Below are 18,680 nucleotides of genomic sequence, written 5' to 3'. Positions count from 1 at the left end.
AAGTATTGAGCCATCCTTCTTAGGTACAAAATGGAGAGGACTTACCCATGGAGATTTAGATGGTCTAATTACAGAAACATCCGCCCCATTGTCGACTAAAAATTGCAATCCTGTTGTTTTGTTGGTTACAAATAAATGGGTTTTGCGGCAATGGACTTGGGCAGAAGAACTTGCCGCTAATTCAGCTGCTGGGTCGCATTTCCCTTTTCAGTCCAGCTACATGGAGGTGTTCATTTTTCAGGCTTGTAGTTCTGCCCAAAGCGAAAGTGGTAATAACAGTACGTGCCCTTGGGGTTGTATTTATTCCGAGACTTACTACGACTTCTTTTACATTGACACTCACAGCTTCTGTTACGAGACCTGCCTCGATAACCAGTTTAACCAGTTGTCAGCTCGGTCATTTGTTGCTCTAGCCCCAAAATTCTTGTCATCAGGTCACTCATTGTTATTGAAACATCCTGTTGGCTACAAGCACCACTTTTTGTGACGAACAGTTTGCTACAAGGATTTATTTCTGTTATTCTATCAGCCATTATAGCCACCTTTTCGAGTCCCTCGTCACTGACAATTAAAATGTTCCTTATAGAATCCGGAAGTTTTTCTAGCCAAAGTGTCTTTAGGACTTTTTCTGACACACCTACACCTGCCAAGGCTTGCATTTTGCGTAATAACTGACTAGGTTTTTGGTCTCCCAAATCAATTTCAGTAACTAATCTCTTAATACGCTTATCTTCACTTTCTTTGAAAATATCCAGTAGACGTTCCTTAGCCAACGAATATTTATTCGCATCTGTGCCGCAAATAATGTCCCAAATATTCTCGATGTATTTTGGTTCTAATTGTGACACTAGGTGGTTAAATTTAGTTTCTTCTGTGACAATTTTGCAAATGCTGAACTGTGCTTCTACTTGATAGAACCAAATTTTGGGTTTTTCACTCCAAAAAGGCGGAATTTTGATGCTAACCTTGTTTGCTTCCAGGCGATCTTAGGAAACACTCCCGTTTGTCATCATATCTTCTTATTATCACGTCGGGGTCACCAAATATAACTGCTGTAACGTAATATTTGTGGCAGTTCCCAAAAGATGTTGCTTGACGATATTTAGTCTAATTTTAAATCACCAAGAACACATGCCACTTGGCCTGCTTAAGACTTCTTTATTGACTCCCTTAGCAGCTATCCCAGAATCATCACATCTTTGCTACCAAAGAATAAACAAACAAAAATTAAAGATACTACATCATGTTATCAGTAATGAACTATAAGTATTACCGGTCTTGGCAACTTCATAAAATATAAAAATTCCATTTACATTTCATCACTGTTGCCTTTACAAATGAAACTCTACCGAACTCATTTGGAGGATCAATTTGGTACCTCAACCTGAAACGTCTTAGCACTGTAATCATGGAATTGCACTTTGAAAACTCGAGAACACAAAATGATTTCTGCTACGGAAGCCATTTTAAACATGTGACGGTTACCGAGCAAAACAGAAAACAACTGACATCTAGCGGCTATTAATATAATCTAGACTATGTATTCGTTTCTCCAGTAGCCGAGCCGAGGTGCAGTGATCCATATTTTGGACACAATAACACTTTGTAATACGTATATTCTTTTTGAAACATCCTGTATTTGTATTTATATATTGTACATATATGGAAAATATATAGCCTGTATGTGTCTGTACGTTTATTACACTAATGCGTAAATACTAGTTGAACACTTTCTGAGATTTTTTTGGTAACAATATTTTCCCTTTATATATTACATACAAATTTATATCTTGTTGTTGTGGTCTTCAATTCAGAGACTGGTTTGATGCAGCTCTCCAAGCTTCTCTATCCTGTTCAAGCTTCCTCATCTGTGAGTGACTACTGCAACCGACATCCTTCTGAATCTGTTTAGTGTATTTATGCCAATTTGGTTGGGAAACAATGCAACATCCTCCATACAGCTTGGATCATTCACAATGTGATTTTTGCATATTTGGTAACCTGAAGAGAGACATGAGTGGACTTCAGTTTCAGTCAGATGAGGGCATACAAGAGTGGGTGTGGTTGTGGAACCGTCGATGGCTGACTGCGTTCTATGGAACAGGAATTGATCATCTTGTCTCTACAATTTTTACCCTCCACACTTCCCTCCAATACTAAATTTATGAAACCTTGATGCCTCAGAGCATGTCCTACCAACTGATCTACCCTCTTCACTTTGACCATCATCAGGTTTTTGCTCCCCAAATAGCAAAACTCATCTACTACTTTAAGTGTCTCATTCCCTCAGCGTCACCTGATTTAATTTGACTGCATTCTATTATCCTCATTTTGCCTTTGTTGATGTTCATCTTATATCCTCATTTCAAGACACTGTTCATTCTATTCAACTGCTCTTCCAGGTTCTTTACTATCTCTGACAGCATTACATTGTCGTTGGCAAACCTCAACATTTTTATTTCTGCTCCATGGATTTTAATTCATACTTCAAATTTTTCTTTTGCTTCCTTAAGTGCTTGTTCAATATACAGATTGAATAACATCGGAGATTGGCTACAACCCTGCCTCACTCCCTTCTCAATCGCTGCTTCCCTTTCATGCCCCTCGACTCATACAACTGCCATCTGGTTTTTGTACAAATTGTAAATAGTCTTTTGCTCCCTGTATTTGACCCCTGCCCCCTTCAGAATTTGAAAGAGAGTATTCCAGTCAGCATTGCCAACAGCTTTCTCTAAGTTTACAAATGCTAGAAGTGTAGGTTTAACTTTCCTTAACCTATCTTCTAAGGTCAGTCATAGGGTCAGTATTGCCTCACATGTTCCAACGTTTCTACGGAACCCAAGCTCATCTTCCCCGAGGTTGGCTTCTACCAGTTATTCCATTTGTCTGTAAAGAATTCATGACTTATTAAACTGATAGTTCAGTAATTTTCCCACGTGTCAACACTTGGTTTCTTTGGGATTGGAATTAATATATTCTTCTTGGAGTCTGAGGGTATTTCACCTGTCTCATACATCTTGCTCACCAGATGGTAGAGTTTTGTCAAGGCTGGCTCACCCAAGGCTATAAGTAGTTCTAAAGGAATGGGGCCATTTTTCAACTTTTCTTTCAGTACTCTGTCAAATTCGTCATGCAGTACTATATCTCCCATTTCATCTTCATCTATGCCCTCTTCCATTCCAATAATATTGCTCTCAAGTACAGTGTCCTTGTATAGACCCTCTAAGTTCTCTGTGTACTCCTTCTGTCTTCCCTTCTTTGCTTGGAACTGGTTTTCCATCTGAGCTCTTGATATTCACACTAGTGGTTCTCTTTTCTCCAAAGGTCTCTTTAATTTTCCTTTAGACAGTATCTGTCTTACCCTCAGTGATATATGCCTCTATATCCTTAGATTTGTCCTCTAGCCATCCCTGCTTAGCCATTTTGCACTTCCTGTTGATCTGATTTTTGAGACGTTGTATTCCTTTTTGCCTGCTTCATTTACTGCATTTTTATATTTTCTCCTTTCATCAATTAAATTCAGTATCTCTTCTGTTACCCAAGAATTTCTACTAGGCCTCGTATTTCTGCCTACTTGATCCTCTGCTGCCTTCACTGTTTCACCTCTCAAAGCTACCCATTCTTCTTCTACTGTATTTCTTTCCCCTATTTTCGTTAATCATTCCCTAATGCTCTCTCTGAAACTCTCTACAACTTCTGGTTCTTTCAGTTTATCCAGGTCCTATCTCCTTAAGTTTCCACCTTCAGTTCTAATCATAACCAATAGATTGTGGTCAGAGTCCACATCTGCCCCTGGAAATGTCTTACAATTTAAAACCCGGTTACTAAATCTCTGTCTTACCATTAGATAACCCACCTGTAACCTTTCAGTGTCTCCAGGCCACTTCCACATATACAACCTTCTTTCATGTTTCGTAAACCAAGTGTTAGCTATGATTGAGTTATGCTCTGTGCAAAATTCTACCAGGCAGCTTCCTCTTTCATTCCTTACCACCATTCTATATTTACCTACTACTTTTCTTTCTCTTCCTTTTACTACTTTCGAATTCCAGTCCCCCATGACTACTAAATTTTCATCTCCCTTCACTATCTAAATAATTTGTTTTATCTCATCATACATTTCTTCAATCTCTTTGCCATCTGGGGAGCAAGTTGGCATATAAAATTTTACTACTGTGATAGACATGGGCTTCGTGTCTATCTTGGCTACAACAATGGGTTCTCTGTGCTGTTCGTAGTAGCTTCTCCGCACTCCTATTTTTTTATTCATTATTAAACCTACTCCTGCATTACTCCAATTTGATTTTGTATTTATGACCTTGTAATCACCTGACCAGAAGTCTTGTTCCTCCTGCCACAGAACTTCACTAATTCCACCTATATCTAGCTTTAACATATCCATTTGCCTTTTTAAATTTTCTAACCCACATGCCCAATTAAGGGATCTGACATTCCATGCTCCAGTCTATAGAACACCAGTTTTCTTTCTCCTGATAACGACGTCCTCCTCAGTAGTACCTGCTCGCATATCCGAATGGGGGACTATTTTACCTCCAGAATATTTTACCCAAGAGGATGCCATCATCATTTAACCACACAGTAAAGCAGCATGCCCTCGGAAAAAATTACGGCTGTAGTTTCCCCTTGCTTTCAGCCGTTCACAGTACCAACACAGTAAGGCCACTTTGGTTAACATTACAAGGCCAGATCAGTCAATCATCCAGACTGTTGCCCCTGCAACTACTGAAAAGGCTGCTGCCCCTCTTCAGAAACCATGTGTTTGTCTGGCCTCTCAATAGTTACCACTCCGTCGTGGTTGCACCCAAGGTATGGCTATCTGCATTGCCGAGGCACGTAAACCTCCCCACCAATGGCAAGTTCCATGGTTCATTGGAGGAGGATTTATATGTTATATGTATTATAAAATATATGGCCAGTGCCCATCCAAATGTTCATCAGAGTATTGTGTTACAATTTAAAGTAAATCGGTCCAGAATTTTTCGAGTGTTTTGGTAGTGACATTTGCCCTTTATATATTACACATTTATTTATGTATTATACATATTTTTAAAAATAGGTATATGAAAACGCACACTAATTAGAATGCAACTTTGTGTTAAAATATCAAAGCAATTGGTGAAGAGCTTTTGGAGATTTAAGATTTTGAACAAACAAACATTTACAGTTTTTTTTATAGATTTACCATATGATATTACAAATATATTAAGTATTATATGTGGCTTCAAATGTTATTTTGTGTCAAAATTTGAAATTAATCAGTGAAAATGAAACAACGGGAAATCCACGATGGAATGTTATAATATTGTAGAAAGAAAAGTTGCTACTCACCATATAGCGGGGATACTGAGTTGCAGATAGGCACAATAAAAAGACTGTTAGGCCATCCTCAGAATTAGACAATAAACACACACGTAAGCTCTCACACAAATGCAACTCACACACCTGACTGCAGTATCAGGCAACTGAGGCCACACTACAAGCAGCAACACCAGTGCATGATGGGAGTGGTGACTGAATGGGGGTAAGGAGGAGGCTGATGCGGGGAGGGGGAGGGATAGTAGGATAGGGGTGGCAGACACTGACATGCTGTTGTGTTGGGGAGCATGCAGGGATGAGGTGGAAATAGGGTAGTGCAGCTATGTGCAGTTGGGAGGTTAGACGGAGGGCAGGGAAGAGGTGGGGAGGGTGAGAGATTGTGGAAAAGGAGAGAAGTAAAAGACTGGGTGCGATGGAGGAATAAGGGCTGCATAGTGCTGGAATGGGAACAGAGAAGGGCTGGATGGGAGAGGACTAATGAAGTTGAGGCCAGGAGGGTTATGGGAACATAGGATACATTGCAGGGAATTTTCCCACCTGCACAGTTTAGAAAAGCTGGTGTTGGTGGGAAGGATCTATATGGCACAAGCTGTGAAACAGTCATTGAAATGAAGGATGTCATGTTTGACAGTGTGCTCAGCAACAGGACGGCCCACTTGTTTCTTGGCCGCACAAGCTTATTAGCTTGTAGCTCATATGACTGGTTGCACAGGTAGCCGAGCCTTTGATGGGATAGGTGATGTTCGTGACTGGACTGGAGTATGTGGTGGTGGGAGGAAGTATAGGACAGACCTTGCATCTAGCCTGTTACAGGGGTATGAGCCATGCGGTAAGGGGTTGGGAGCAGGGGTTGTGTAGGGATGGACATGCATATTGTGTAAGTTTTGTGGACAATGAAATATCATTGTCAGAGTGGTCAGAAGGATTGTGGGCAGAACATTTCTCATTTCAGGGCATGACGAGAGGTAGTCGAAACCCTGGCAGAGAATGCAATTCAGTTGCTCCAGTCCTGTGTTATACTGAGTTACGAGGGGAATGCCCGTCTGTGGCTGGGTGGTGGAACTTTGTGAGGTGGTGGGAGACTGGAAAGATAAGGCATGGAAGATTTATTTTTGTACAAGGTTGGGAGGATAATTATAGTTTGTGAATGCTTCAGTGAGACCCTCAGTATATTTCAGTGAGGACCACTCGTCACTGCAGATGCGATGACCATGGGTGGCTAGGCTGTATGAACAGGCCTTCTTATTATGGAATGAGTGGCAGCTGTCAAATAGAGGTATTGTGCTAACCGCCTGCATTGCCTTCACTTTGACAGATCTCACTCATTCAATACCAAGAAGTCCCATCCATACAACCTTATCCTTCGAACCCTTTAGAAAAATAAATCTTCCATGCCTTATCTTTCCAGACTCCCACCACCTCACAAAGTTCCACCATCCAGCCACAGAGAATCATTCCCCTCGTAGTTCAGTACCACCCAGGACCAGAGCAGCTGAATTACATTCTCTGCCAGGGTTTCGATTACTTCTCCCTGTGCCCTGAAATGAGAAATATACTGCTCCCTGTCCTTCCCACCCTCCAACAATGGTATTCCGGTGTCCACTGAACCTACACAATATACTTGTCCATCCCTACACAACCCCTGTTTCCAACCCCTTACTTCATGACTCATACCCTTGTAATAGAGCTAGATGCAAGACATGTCCTATACATTCAACCAACACCACTTCCTCCAGTCTGGTCACAAACATCATCTATCCCATCAAAGGCAAGGCTACCTGTGAAACCAGTCATGTGAGCTACAAGCTAAGCTGCAACCACTGTGCTGCATACTATGTGGGCATGACAACCAACAAGCTGTCTGTCCGCATGATTAGCCACTGACAAAGTGCGACCAAGAAACAAGTGGACCATCCTGTTGCTGAGCACACTGCCGAACATAACATCCTTCATTTCAATGACTGCTTCACAGCATGTACCATATGGATCCTTCCCATCAACACCAGCTTTGCCAAATTGCGCAGGTGGGGACATTCCCTGCAATATATCCTGCGTTCCCTTAACCCTCCTGGCCTCAACCTTTGTTAGTCATTGTCCTCTCCCATCCAGACCCTTCTCTGTTCCCATTCCAGCTCTACACAGCCCTTATTCCTCCATTGCACCAAGTCTTTTTACTTCTCTCCTTTTCCACTATCCCCACCACCTCTTTGCTGCCCTCCATCTAACGTCCCAATTGCACATAGCTGCCCTACCCTATTTCCACCTCGTCCCTGCGTGCTCCCCAACAGCACGTCACTGTCCGCCACCCCTACCCTACTATCCCGCCCCCTCCCCACACCAACCTTCTCCTTGCCTCAATCTAGTTGTCACCCCCATCATGCACTGGTGCTGCTGCTCCTAGTGTGGCCTCAGTTGCCTGAGACTGCAGTCACGTGTGTGTGTGTGTGGGTTGTAATTGCATGAGTGTGTATGTTTGTGTTTGTTGTCTAATTCTGACGAAGACCTTACTGGCCGAAAGCAATATTTGTGGCAGTCTTTTTGTTGTGCTTATCTGTGACTCATCATCTCCGCCATATGGTGAGTAGCAACTTTCCTTTTCACAATATTGTTAAATTAATCAGTGAAGAACTTTTGCATATTTAAGAGTTTCAACTAACGTACATTTACATTTTCATTTATATAGATGTAAGTGTTTATTTGTTGGATATCTTAACCCTCTGAATTTCTTCACTGATTCTTCTGAAACGTACAGCATGGTATTCCAGTAGTTATATAAAAACTCATGCATATTTGAATGCAATGTCATGACAAAATTTCAAAGCTGTCAGTGAAGAACTTTTAGAGATACACGATTTTGAAGAAACGAGCCTTATAACTAGATGTGTTGATTGCATATCATTTTAATATAATTATAAAATATGCTTAGGCATGCTTTTGAGCATATTTGGTTAGGTTCCTGTATTTTTCAATGTTTTCTGCATGTTAGGCAAATACAACAATGTCATCTATGAAATGAAAGAAGTCAAGCTTTGTTCCTTTAACAAAAATTCCAAGTTTTTATTCTCCATGTAACGGTTCTAAAACTTATTTTAGGACTGCTGAGTATAGTTTCAATGATTGTTATCTCCTTGACTGATGCCACTTTCAGTTTTGGATATCTCATTATCCCAATAAAGCCCAGCTAGACTGCTGACATACATATTCTGCAGTATACCTACATGAGTTGAAGCAATGTCTTGTTCGAGAGTGTAACCAGGATCTCATATCTAGCTATTCTATAAGGAACAGATCTGTAGGTTAAAGATGTGTATTCAGTCTTAACCTTTCTTTTTTCTGTAATGTAATTATATCAGGTGTGTTGTATCTGTATAATTTTGTGATAAACATTTTAACTACCTTTTGTACCATACAGTCATTATTCACTGCAGCATGACTTATCGTCCCAAGTTCTTTGTTAATTTTATCGTACTTCTTGGGAAGACAAAAATCTATGAATCATGAAATGAAAAAATGCCTTCTAATGGGCTTGGGGGTGCAATGATTATTGTGGATATTATTAATACATGCGGATTTATGGTAGAGGCTAAATCTAAGAACACCATTATCATTCTTCACTGTCAGATTCAGGAAATTAATGGCATGTTGTTTTGTTAATTCCATAGTGAGGGTAATATTAGTATGCATACTGTTAAGTTGCACTAACACAATATCACAATCTGAAAACTCCAGGAAGTATTGGAATTTTCTGAAAGAAGGACTAGTAAGAGCAGGGCAGAAAAGTATAGGATATGTAATTGGAAATAGAAAAAAAGTCAATTGTTACACAGAAAATGATTTTGAAGATGGGGGAAAAAGACAATTCAAAAACAGAAACAGGAGGGATGCAAAGAAGGTATACTGAAGGCTGAATAAAGATCTGCATAGAGAAATAGAGCTGGCTAAGAAAAGGGGCTAAAAGAGGAATGCAACACAGTTGAAGAGCTGGTGAGGAATACTTTACAGTAGGGCAAACTACAACAAGTGATCAAAACAGAACAGGAGGTACTACTCTGAGTAAAGACAAAAATTTGGTGTATAAACATTGCCACAAGGCCCCGTATGTTAGAAGACTATTTAAAAAACCTATGTGACACAGATCACAAACCATCGCTCTGGAACTTGAATCCTTGAACAATGTGGATGATTACGAGAAAGGACCAACAATCATAATGCAGTTGCTGCCATGAAAAATTGGAAAGCAGTAACTAAAGACATAATATCATGAGTAATACTAAAATTTTTGGAATCAGCAGTAATAAGAGAAATATTGAGGTTATGTAACAAAATGTATGACAGTGATGAATGGGCAAAGGACTTGCGGACAAGACTAAATAAAGGTGATGGAGGAGAATCTGGCTGAGGAGGAATTTGGTTTAGATGGAATAGAAGCATAAGAGATGCAATAAGAGCCATGCAAAATTTGAAAGAGGTTTATTGAAATGGAAAGAGGCCTATATATATGTGCTTTATAGAACTGGAAAAGGCATAGGCTTGGGGTAAGCTTGCAGCTATTCTGATGGAATAGAGAGCAGATTGGAAAACAAGATGGTTCATAAATTCGTTATATTTAAATTGAAAACTGTCGGTGAAAGAGAGAGGAGAACATAACAAGTGTATAGAACTAGGTAAAGGAGTAGGACAGGGCTGCTGTGAGCCTCCTACACTTTTCATTCTGTACTTTACCACTGCTCACTAGGTGACAAGTGGGAAGGGCTGGTGGAAGAACAATATAGTGTTTGAGGTTTGCAGACGACATTGTTCTTTTAGATACAGATGACAGAGAATTACAGGGATAGCGAATACAATTGAAGCAAAAGGAAAGATTAATGGAATGAAAATTAATACAAAGAAAACAAAAGTAATTGTTCTAGGAGGAAATAAAAGGGCAAAGAAAAAGCCGGATGAAAAATATTGGAACATGTGTGAAATTTAAATACCTAAGAAGCATGATTTGAGGAAAAGACAAAAAAATGTTTTGTGTGGACTGTCCTGTATGGCACTGAAATGTGGGCACTAAGAAAGAAAGATGCAGCAAGGCTGGAGGCTGATGAGTTGTGGACATGGCAGAGGATGGAAATAATCAGTTGGATGTATGGAGCAAAAAATGAAAAGGTACTGAGAAGGGTTGGAGAGCAAAGACAATTACTGAATTTAATAATAAAAAAAGGAAATGAAACTAGATTGGACATATATCAAGAAAGAAGGAGTGGCCTATAAAAACAGCCTTCGAAGGATATGTGGAAGGAAAGGGGAGGTGAGGGAGGAAGAGCTTTCAGATCCTGGATGAATGAAAGCACATATAGCAAACAGAAATGCAGAGGGCATGCTAACATAGCAGAAAACTGATGATGATGTTGACAATGACTAAATAAGAAACTTTACTGACTCGTATGTCACTAGCAAGAAAAACATCTCAGTATCAGTTTGGTTCAGTTTACACCCTCATCCATGATTATGTGCAATGAATAAGTAAAGAAGTGTAATTAAGGCAATCAAAGAACTAACAAGGGAACCTCCCCAACGCACCCCCCTCAGATTTAGTTATAAGTTGGCACAGTGGATAGGCCTTGAAAAACTGAACACAGATCAATCGAGAAAGCATGAAGAAGTTGTGTGGAACTATGAAAAAATGAGTAAAATATAGAAAATGAGTAGTCCATGCGCAGATAGGTGGCAACATCAAGGATACTCTGAACGAAAGAGCGCCGTGGTCCCGTGGTTATCGTGTGCAGCTGTGAAACGAGAGATCCTTGGTTCAAGTCTCCCCTCAAGTGAAAAATTTTTCTTTATTTTCGCAAAATTATGATCTGTCCATTCGTTCATTGACGTCTCTGTTCACTGTAATAAGTTTAGTATCTGTGTTTTGCGACCGCACCACAAACCCGTGCGATTAGTAGACGAAACGACGTGCCTCTCCAATGGGAACCGAAAACATTTGATTGCAAGGTCATAGGTCAACCGATTCCTCCACAGGAAAACACGTCTGATATATTCTATATGACACTGGTGAGGGCATGTGCATCACATGACGGGAATATGTTGTCGACCCACCCAACTTGTACACTTGGCGAATGGGTAAAAAGATTCTTCTACATTGCCCGATTTAGGTTTTCTTGTGGATGTTAGAATTCCTCCCAAAAAAGTGATGAAAACATAAGAGTTTGTCACATAAACTGCAACAAATGAATCCAACAGTTTCACAGTCGCACAATTTTCCCTGTGCTCTGTCAAAACATGTTTTTAACGTTTTCAAATTTTTCCGTGTGTAGACCATCAAATCCTGCATATGTCCAAGCAAATCTGAACATGTCCTGGAATTTTGGAGAGCGAATTTGATTATGTGTGAGTGCCTGAATTTTGGTAATTGTCTGAAAATAAAAAATAAAATTTTACGCTCGAAGGAAGACTTGAACCAAGTACCTCTCGTTCCGCAGCTGCACACGCTAACCACGGGACCACCGCGCTCCTGGCCTCGCATAACCCTTGAGTTGCTTATCTTCGCATGGACTACTCAGTTTGTATATTTTGCTTATTTTTTTCATAGTTCCACACAACTTCTTCCTGTTTTCTCGATTGATCTGTGTTCAGTTTTTCAAGGCCTATCCACTGTGCCAACTTATAACTAAATCTGAGGGGGGTGCGATGGGGAGGTTCCCTTGTAAGTAAATTTGTTGAGTAAATAAGAATCCGGCCCTTTATGATGTAGAGAGGTTGAATGTAATTTTAAATTTTTTGAGAGTGTTGTTAATTTGACTGGCATGGTTTTTAGCAGTAGTGAGATCATAATTTAAATCAGGCTTTAAAATATAATGAGTGCCTTACTAGTTAAGATAGCATGGGTAGGAATCTAATGGCCTTCGACATTGCACATTTACCATTCTAGGAACAGAACAGAATTATAGTTAAAATTGTGAAGATTATTGCTGAGTTGAGAGAGATACTAACAGTCACATTTGCAAAGAAAAGCAAACAGGTCACAAAATTGAATAAAAATAGCTCAAAACATTGAAGTCACCTTCAGGACCAACAAAGGGGGCAGTGAAGTTGTCATCAACTGAGGTGACTACTGTAATGAAATACAGAATTTCTATCTATCAATGGTTTATACGTTTAGTCAGGGATACTACTTACAGAAGTAGATTATAAAAGCTGTAAAAAAGTGCAAATTCGTTTTTTCAGAGAAAGAATAAAAGAAGTTTTGGATGCAAACCTGTGCATCCCAACCTTATGTATGCAACCGAAAATTCATAAAACTGGTATCTCAGTACGACCTATTGATATGTTGCTTTAAAAAATTACTTATTTGAAGAAAGCAATACAGTCCAAAACTTCCTTGAAACTGTTGTAAATTTGTATAATTACCATAGTTAACTTAGTAACATTCCACTTCAAGATTAAGGTTATTAAAGCAAATCTATTGAAACATAAGAAAGCCAACATAGAGGAGATTGATGAGCTCATTAGTTTACTACATCTAATACTGTCCTGTCACCATTTTAAATTTAATGCTGCAATCTTTTCACAACTGTATGTACTGCAGTGGGTAGCTGTATAGTGAGTACACTTGCTAACATTTTTGTCAAACATCTCGTATGTCAGTTCTTTAAAACTTTCTCCATTGCAACTACTAAAATTGAATATTATTGTAGATACATTGATGACACATTAGTACCGATTATAGGATCACTCAGTGATATTCACGGTATACAGGGTTATACTAAATGATAGACCCATTCTCAAAACTTTGTATTTACTCAAGTACAAATCCAAAATGAACAAGCTTAATGCCAATGAGAAGAGGTAGTTTCAAAGTTTTTTTTTTTTTTTTTTTTTTTTTTTTTTTTTTTTTTTTTTTTTTTTTTTTTTTTTTTTTTTTTTTTTAATGTTTGATATCAATTTAATACATTTAATAATTTGTAATTAATTAGTTTTTAATAATTATTTAATAATTATATGTGTCATAAATGTTGTAAATGTTCATTGCGGCCACCGTTGGCTGCACGGAAAACATAGACATGGTAGCCAAACTTATCCCACACATGCTAAAGCATATCTGCTGTTACTGACTGCACAGCAGCAGTGATTCGGTTCTGCAATCGTTCAGAGTGGTTGGTAGAGGCAGGACGTAAACAGCTTCCTTCACATAACCCCATAGGAAGTTGTCGCAGGGTGTGAGATCAGGAGATCTCGGTGGCCAGAAGTGCAGAGCCAGGTCCTCAAGCCCCCTGCGACTGATGCAGCACTGAGGAAGGGAGTCATTCAAAAAGCCTCATACATCATGGTGCCAATGGGGCGGAGCTCCATCACATTGGAAAATGAGGTCGTGGGAAATTTCCATAACTTGAGGAACGGCCATTGTTCCATGTCCAAGTACGTGATTCCCATTACAGTTCTTTCTGCAAAGAAAAGTGGTCCATAAACCTTTGTATGGGATACAGCACAGAACACGTTGATCTTTGTTGAGTCTCTTTTGTGGTGCAATGGTGAATGTGGATTTTCCAAACCCCATATGCCAACATTGTTTCTGTTGACTTATCCACTAAGATGGAACGTCACTTCATCGCTAAAAATTACACGCTTTAGAAATGCGCCATCCTACATCTTGGCTAGCACATAAACACAAAATGCGAGATGCTTCTCTTTGTCATTGAGGTCAAGTGTCTGCACAAGTTGTAATCGATAGGGCCTGTACAGCAAATTCCATCTCAGAACTTTCCAGCGTGGTTGGGTTATTCCAACTTCTTGACTGCTCTATTGGTAGACTTATTGGGACTGTGCCCAAAACTTTCTTGAATTGTTGGCCGTCATCCTCTGACACACATGGTCGGCCTGTGCTTTTTCATTTGCACACACTCTCAGTCTGTTTAAATTGCTTAAACCAATGGCTAATGCTTTTGCGAGTTGGTGGTTGAATACCAAATTTGGTACGAAATGCCCACTGCACTGCAATTTGCGACTCATTTTTTGCGAACTGAAGAACACAGGAAACCTTATGCTCCAAAGTCATCATTTCACTCACAACTGACAATGAAACAGAATGGCAGCCCTATTGCCACATGAGCTCTACTGGCCACTGCTGGCCACCTAAAATTTTGAAACTTCCTCTTTTCATTGGTATAAAGTTTGTTCATTTGAGATTTGTACTTGAATACATAAGAATTTTTGAAAATGGGTCCAGCATTTAGAATGACCCTGTATCATCGCAATTTAATAGTTTTCATACTAAAATTTTCTTCATTATGGAATTAGAAAAATAACATGCCATTAACTTCTTGGATCTGACTGTGAAGAACAATAATGGCATCATGTGGCTGAGTGCACCCTGTACGAGCCCTCTCACCATGGAAAAATCCATGCAATACCAGGAATCAAACCTGGGCCTTCATATGACAGCCATCTATGCTGTCCACTCAACTGTGGAGGGATACCTTATGAAATACATTGAGGTGACAAAGACATGGGATAGCGATATGCATGTATACACATGGTATTACAAGGGTGGTTTGAAAAGTTCTTGGAATCACAACGAGAGGTTAGCGCTAGCGCAACAAGTTGTTCACATGATATTCATTCCTGTAAACACGTGCCACTTCAGTGCTCTTGGAAGAGAGCTGTGGCAGTGACATGGCTCTGTTATTGTTCTCGCATAGTGATTTGCAAAGATGGAAAAAAATCGAGATTCGAGCAGTGATTAAGTACTTCATAAAGAAAGGTATGAAAGCAAAGGACATTCATGCCGATTTCCAGAATACACTGGGGGGCTCTGCTCCTTCATATTCAACTGTTACCAAGTGGATAAATGAATTTAAATTTGACTGGGAGAGCTTAGATGATGATCTGCACTGTGGTTGGCCAAGATGTGTCACTACTCTAGAAATTACTGCACAAGTGCACAAAATGGTCATAGAGGATCGCCAATTGAAAGAGCGTGAAATTGCTCGCGCTTGCCAGATGTCGTCTGGAAGGGTACATCACATTTTAGCTGAAGAATTAGAAATGAAAAATTATATGCAAGATGGGTGCTGCACAAGGTATTCCGTTCCCATAACTTTTCAAACCACCCTCATGGTATTGTGTACACAAGGTATAAAAGGGCAGTGCACTGACAGAGCTGTCATTTGTGCTTGGTGATTCATGGGGAAAGGTTTCCAACTTCGATTTTACGTTCTCCAATTTTACATTTTTTGCGATTTTACACCCTTAATTTTGTAGCCTCTGTCACAAACCCATAAGATCAATGCTAAAAGTTCCCCGAATGTATAACATTTCCGTAGATCATTTGTGTCCAACCTGACCATGTCAGGAAATAACAGTAATAAGACTTTCCTTCTTATCCCGTCCGGTACGTCCCCTGACCAGCAGTTCTGGGTGACTTTCCCGAAATCTACCCCTTTTCCTAGACCTCTCCAGTCCTTTTCCTTCACCCCTCTTCCTTCCCCTTCAACTCTTTGCCTGAAGAAGAAGATACTGGCTCCGAAAGCTATCTTAATTATGACCTTCTTTTATTTGTATGTTCTGCCTCTGCTTGGTCAGTAGGTTTTTTTATCTGTCTAATTAAATTATAGTGTTATAATAAATACCATTAGAGAGAAAGCAGCTGAAGAGGTTGTTATGATGCTTTCCAAAGGATTAGTAAGTGGTTCTCCGAAATTGGACTCTCTAAATTTTGAGAAAACGCATTATGTTCACTTCTGTACAACAGATCGTCACACCAACAATTTATATAGTACATAAACAGGATTCAGTTTCTCCAAATTTTTGGGTGTGCATGTTGTTGAAAACTTGAAATGGAAGAACTATATTATTGAGCTGCTGAAACAATTAACTTCAGTTACATTTGCTCATCGATTAATTGCTAGTCTTGGTCCAGACACATTTCACCCCACTTCCACTCAGTAATGTCGTGTGAAATAATTTTGTGGAGTAACTCATTGCTTAGAAAGAAAATATTGATTGCAGAAAAGAGAGCATTAAGAATATTATATGTTGTTCACCTGCAGTCGTCGTATTCAAGAAGTTATCCATTTTAACTGTGCCATTACAGTACATGTATTTGCCTATGAAATTTGTCATACATAACACACCACAATTTGAGAAGAATAGTGATGTGTGTATCCATAACACTAGAGGAAAAGTGACTTTTATTGGTTATTATTGAAACTATCAGTGGCCTAAAATAAGTTCAATATGGAATGACAAAAATTTGTGATCATTTAACCCATAAAATTAAATGTCTGACAGGTAGCAGAGTAAGTTTTCAATCTAACCCAAAATCATGTATTCTTTACAACTCCTTATATTCCATTGACAGATTTTTACTTGGGGAAAAACTGATAGCCTGTAAAAAAATCAAAAATCCTCATTTTTTAAGTCCAGTTGCATGAATCTATGAGTAGGACTAAAAAATACATTCAGTAATTTTAACACTAATGATAGAAGCATACACTGTAAACTGACTTGTTCCACATAATTTCAGTAAAAGAATCATACAAATGATCTATGGAAGATGTATGTAACTGAGCGCCATCACATTAAAAACTGATTTAGTATGACAGTGGTGAGTGGAGATCCTGGGGTTCTTTTTTGTCAGCAAGTAATTCAGCTTTTTTGAAATGAGAACTGTGTAAAATGTTGGCAAATATTCTACATCTATGGGCGGCTTTTCTAATACAGCAAGAAGCCATGGCATGTTTGTTATTATTATTATTATCATCGTTAATTACCATTTTAGGAGAGCATTAAAACACAATCAGTTTTCATGGCACTTTTTTGTCTCTTTCTTTTCTCTTCCCAAAATTATATTTATTACGTATAATTGATAGGGACATTGCAAGGAAGTATATGTAGCATTTGGTCCACTTTGTTGGTGTACATGATATTTTGTTTCCTACATGGATTGCAATTACAAAGTTGTCAGAGTGTTCTGTAGAATAGCTACTTGTTGTGACAGCTGAACTTATCAAATATAATGATTTCGTAGACTTTATCTTATTGGCTCTGCTGTACAATTAGACTAGACGAAAACAAAATTTTCATAATTTAGAAAAAAATGATTAGCTTTTACTGTTCTAAGTGGTTCTATACATAAACTTGATCAAGGATATTTCAATCTGTGGCAGTGTGTTGTCTATGAACAATAACAGTACAATTATTGCAGCACTTGCCCTACAGACTATAATGTATTTACTTCATAATTTAATTACACTTTTTTCAAGCCTCTCACATTCAGGTGTAATAAAAATGTGATTCCTTAAAATGAAAATAAGCCAAGTTTCCTCAGACACCAACAAAGTTGATGTATTGTTAGTGTGTGGCAGTATTCATATAATAGTAATTTTTTTTTTTTTTTTTTTTCAATTTTCATGTGATGGATATTGTCACAGTACTTAAGAAACACCAACTCTTTGTTACAGAAGTGAAGCATAGAAGAAAGCATTCTTTGGCAACAAGCATCACATTGTCACAAAAGAGATTCAAGATTAGTGAAAATACAATTTGTAAAAACACAGGCAAGAACAGAAGTGAAGCTACTACAAACCCTCTCCAAAATAACACCAAAAGCAAAGATAATAAAGTGAAGGAAGCAGGAGAAGAATGTAGTATGAGCAAATACTTGAACAGTTGTAAACAACCTTCTGAAACTAACACTTGTTCAAGACTCTGGAATAAAAAAATAACTGACAGAGAAGATACATCTAATAAGAATGCACAAGATAAAACCGAGGGGCAAAATAATGAAGAACTGCCCAGCATGAAAGATATTCACAATGAAGAGAAACAAGACCAATGTCAGTCTACTGATGATGATGATGATGAGACAGTAATGTCAGAGGATATGTTTGCAGAAGATGATTCCACCCAGCTTGAATCTGTCCATGAAATAACAGATAGTAAGTCTTCCTCATTAAAACAAGATGAACATCCACAGGAAACACCAGTCATCAAACCAGAGGATAATCAGGACCCAGGTATTTCAATTTTCTTCAGGCACTTCTGCGTCCAGTATTATGAAATTTACTATTGATACATTTTATATTAAACATCTGTGTTTGTTATGTTCATTCCTTCAGAATTTTTAAATGATGGTCAGTAGAGTCTCTCGTTAATTTCTGTATTTTTTATTTCTGTAAACATCAATTACAGAGATTTAAGCATTCATTCTGAAGCATATGAGGATGTAAGTATCTTTATATTAGAATTTGAAAATATGGTAATGGTTTGCCCTTAATGGACTATAAATAATGGAAGAAGTGAACTTCACATCTCACTTTGCAGGTCAGATGCTGAGTGATTGACAACTTTGT

At 38.7% G+C, this 18,680-nt stretch overlaps 1 protein-coding gene across 1 annotated transcript in view; it reads left to right on the top strand.

Annotated features, from left to right (window-relative positions):
- Positions 1–18,680, top strand: part of LOC126474622 (uncharacterized) — a 624,438-nt gene that overhangs the window by 564,327 nt on the left and 41,431 nt on the right. The window contains exon 14 of the mRNA XM_050102100.1: positions 17,790–18,344. Within this exon, the coding sequence (XP_049958057.1) occupies positions 17,790–18,344 (555 nt within the window). The remainder of the gene's footprint in view (positions 1–17,789; positions 18,345–18,680) is intronic.

The sequence above is a fragment of the Schistocerca serialis genome, chromosome 4 (assembly GCF_023864345.2).
Source record: "Schistocerca serialis cubense isolate TAMUIC-IGC-003099 chromosome 4, iqSchSeri2.2, whole genome shotgun sequence".
NCBI classification, from domain to species: Eukaryota; Metazoa; Arthropoda; class Insecta; order Orthoptera; family Acrididae; genus Schistocerca; species Schistocerca serialis.
This window is presented reverse-complemented; position numbering and strand designations above follow the sequence as displayed.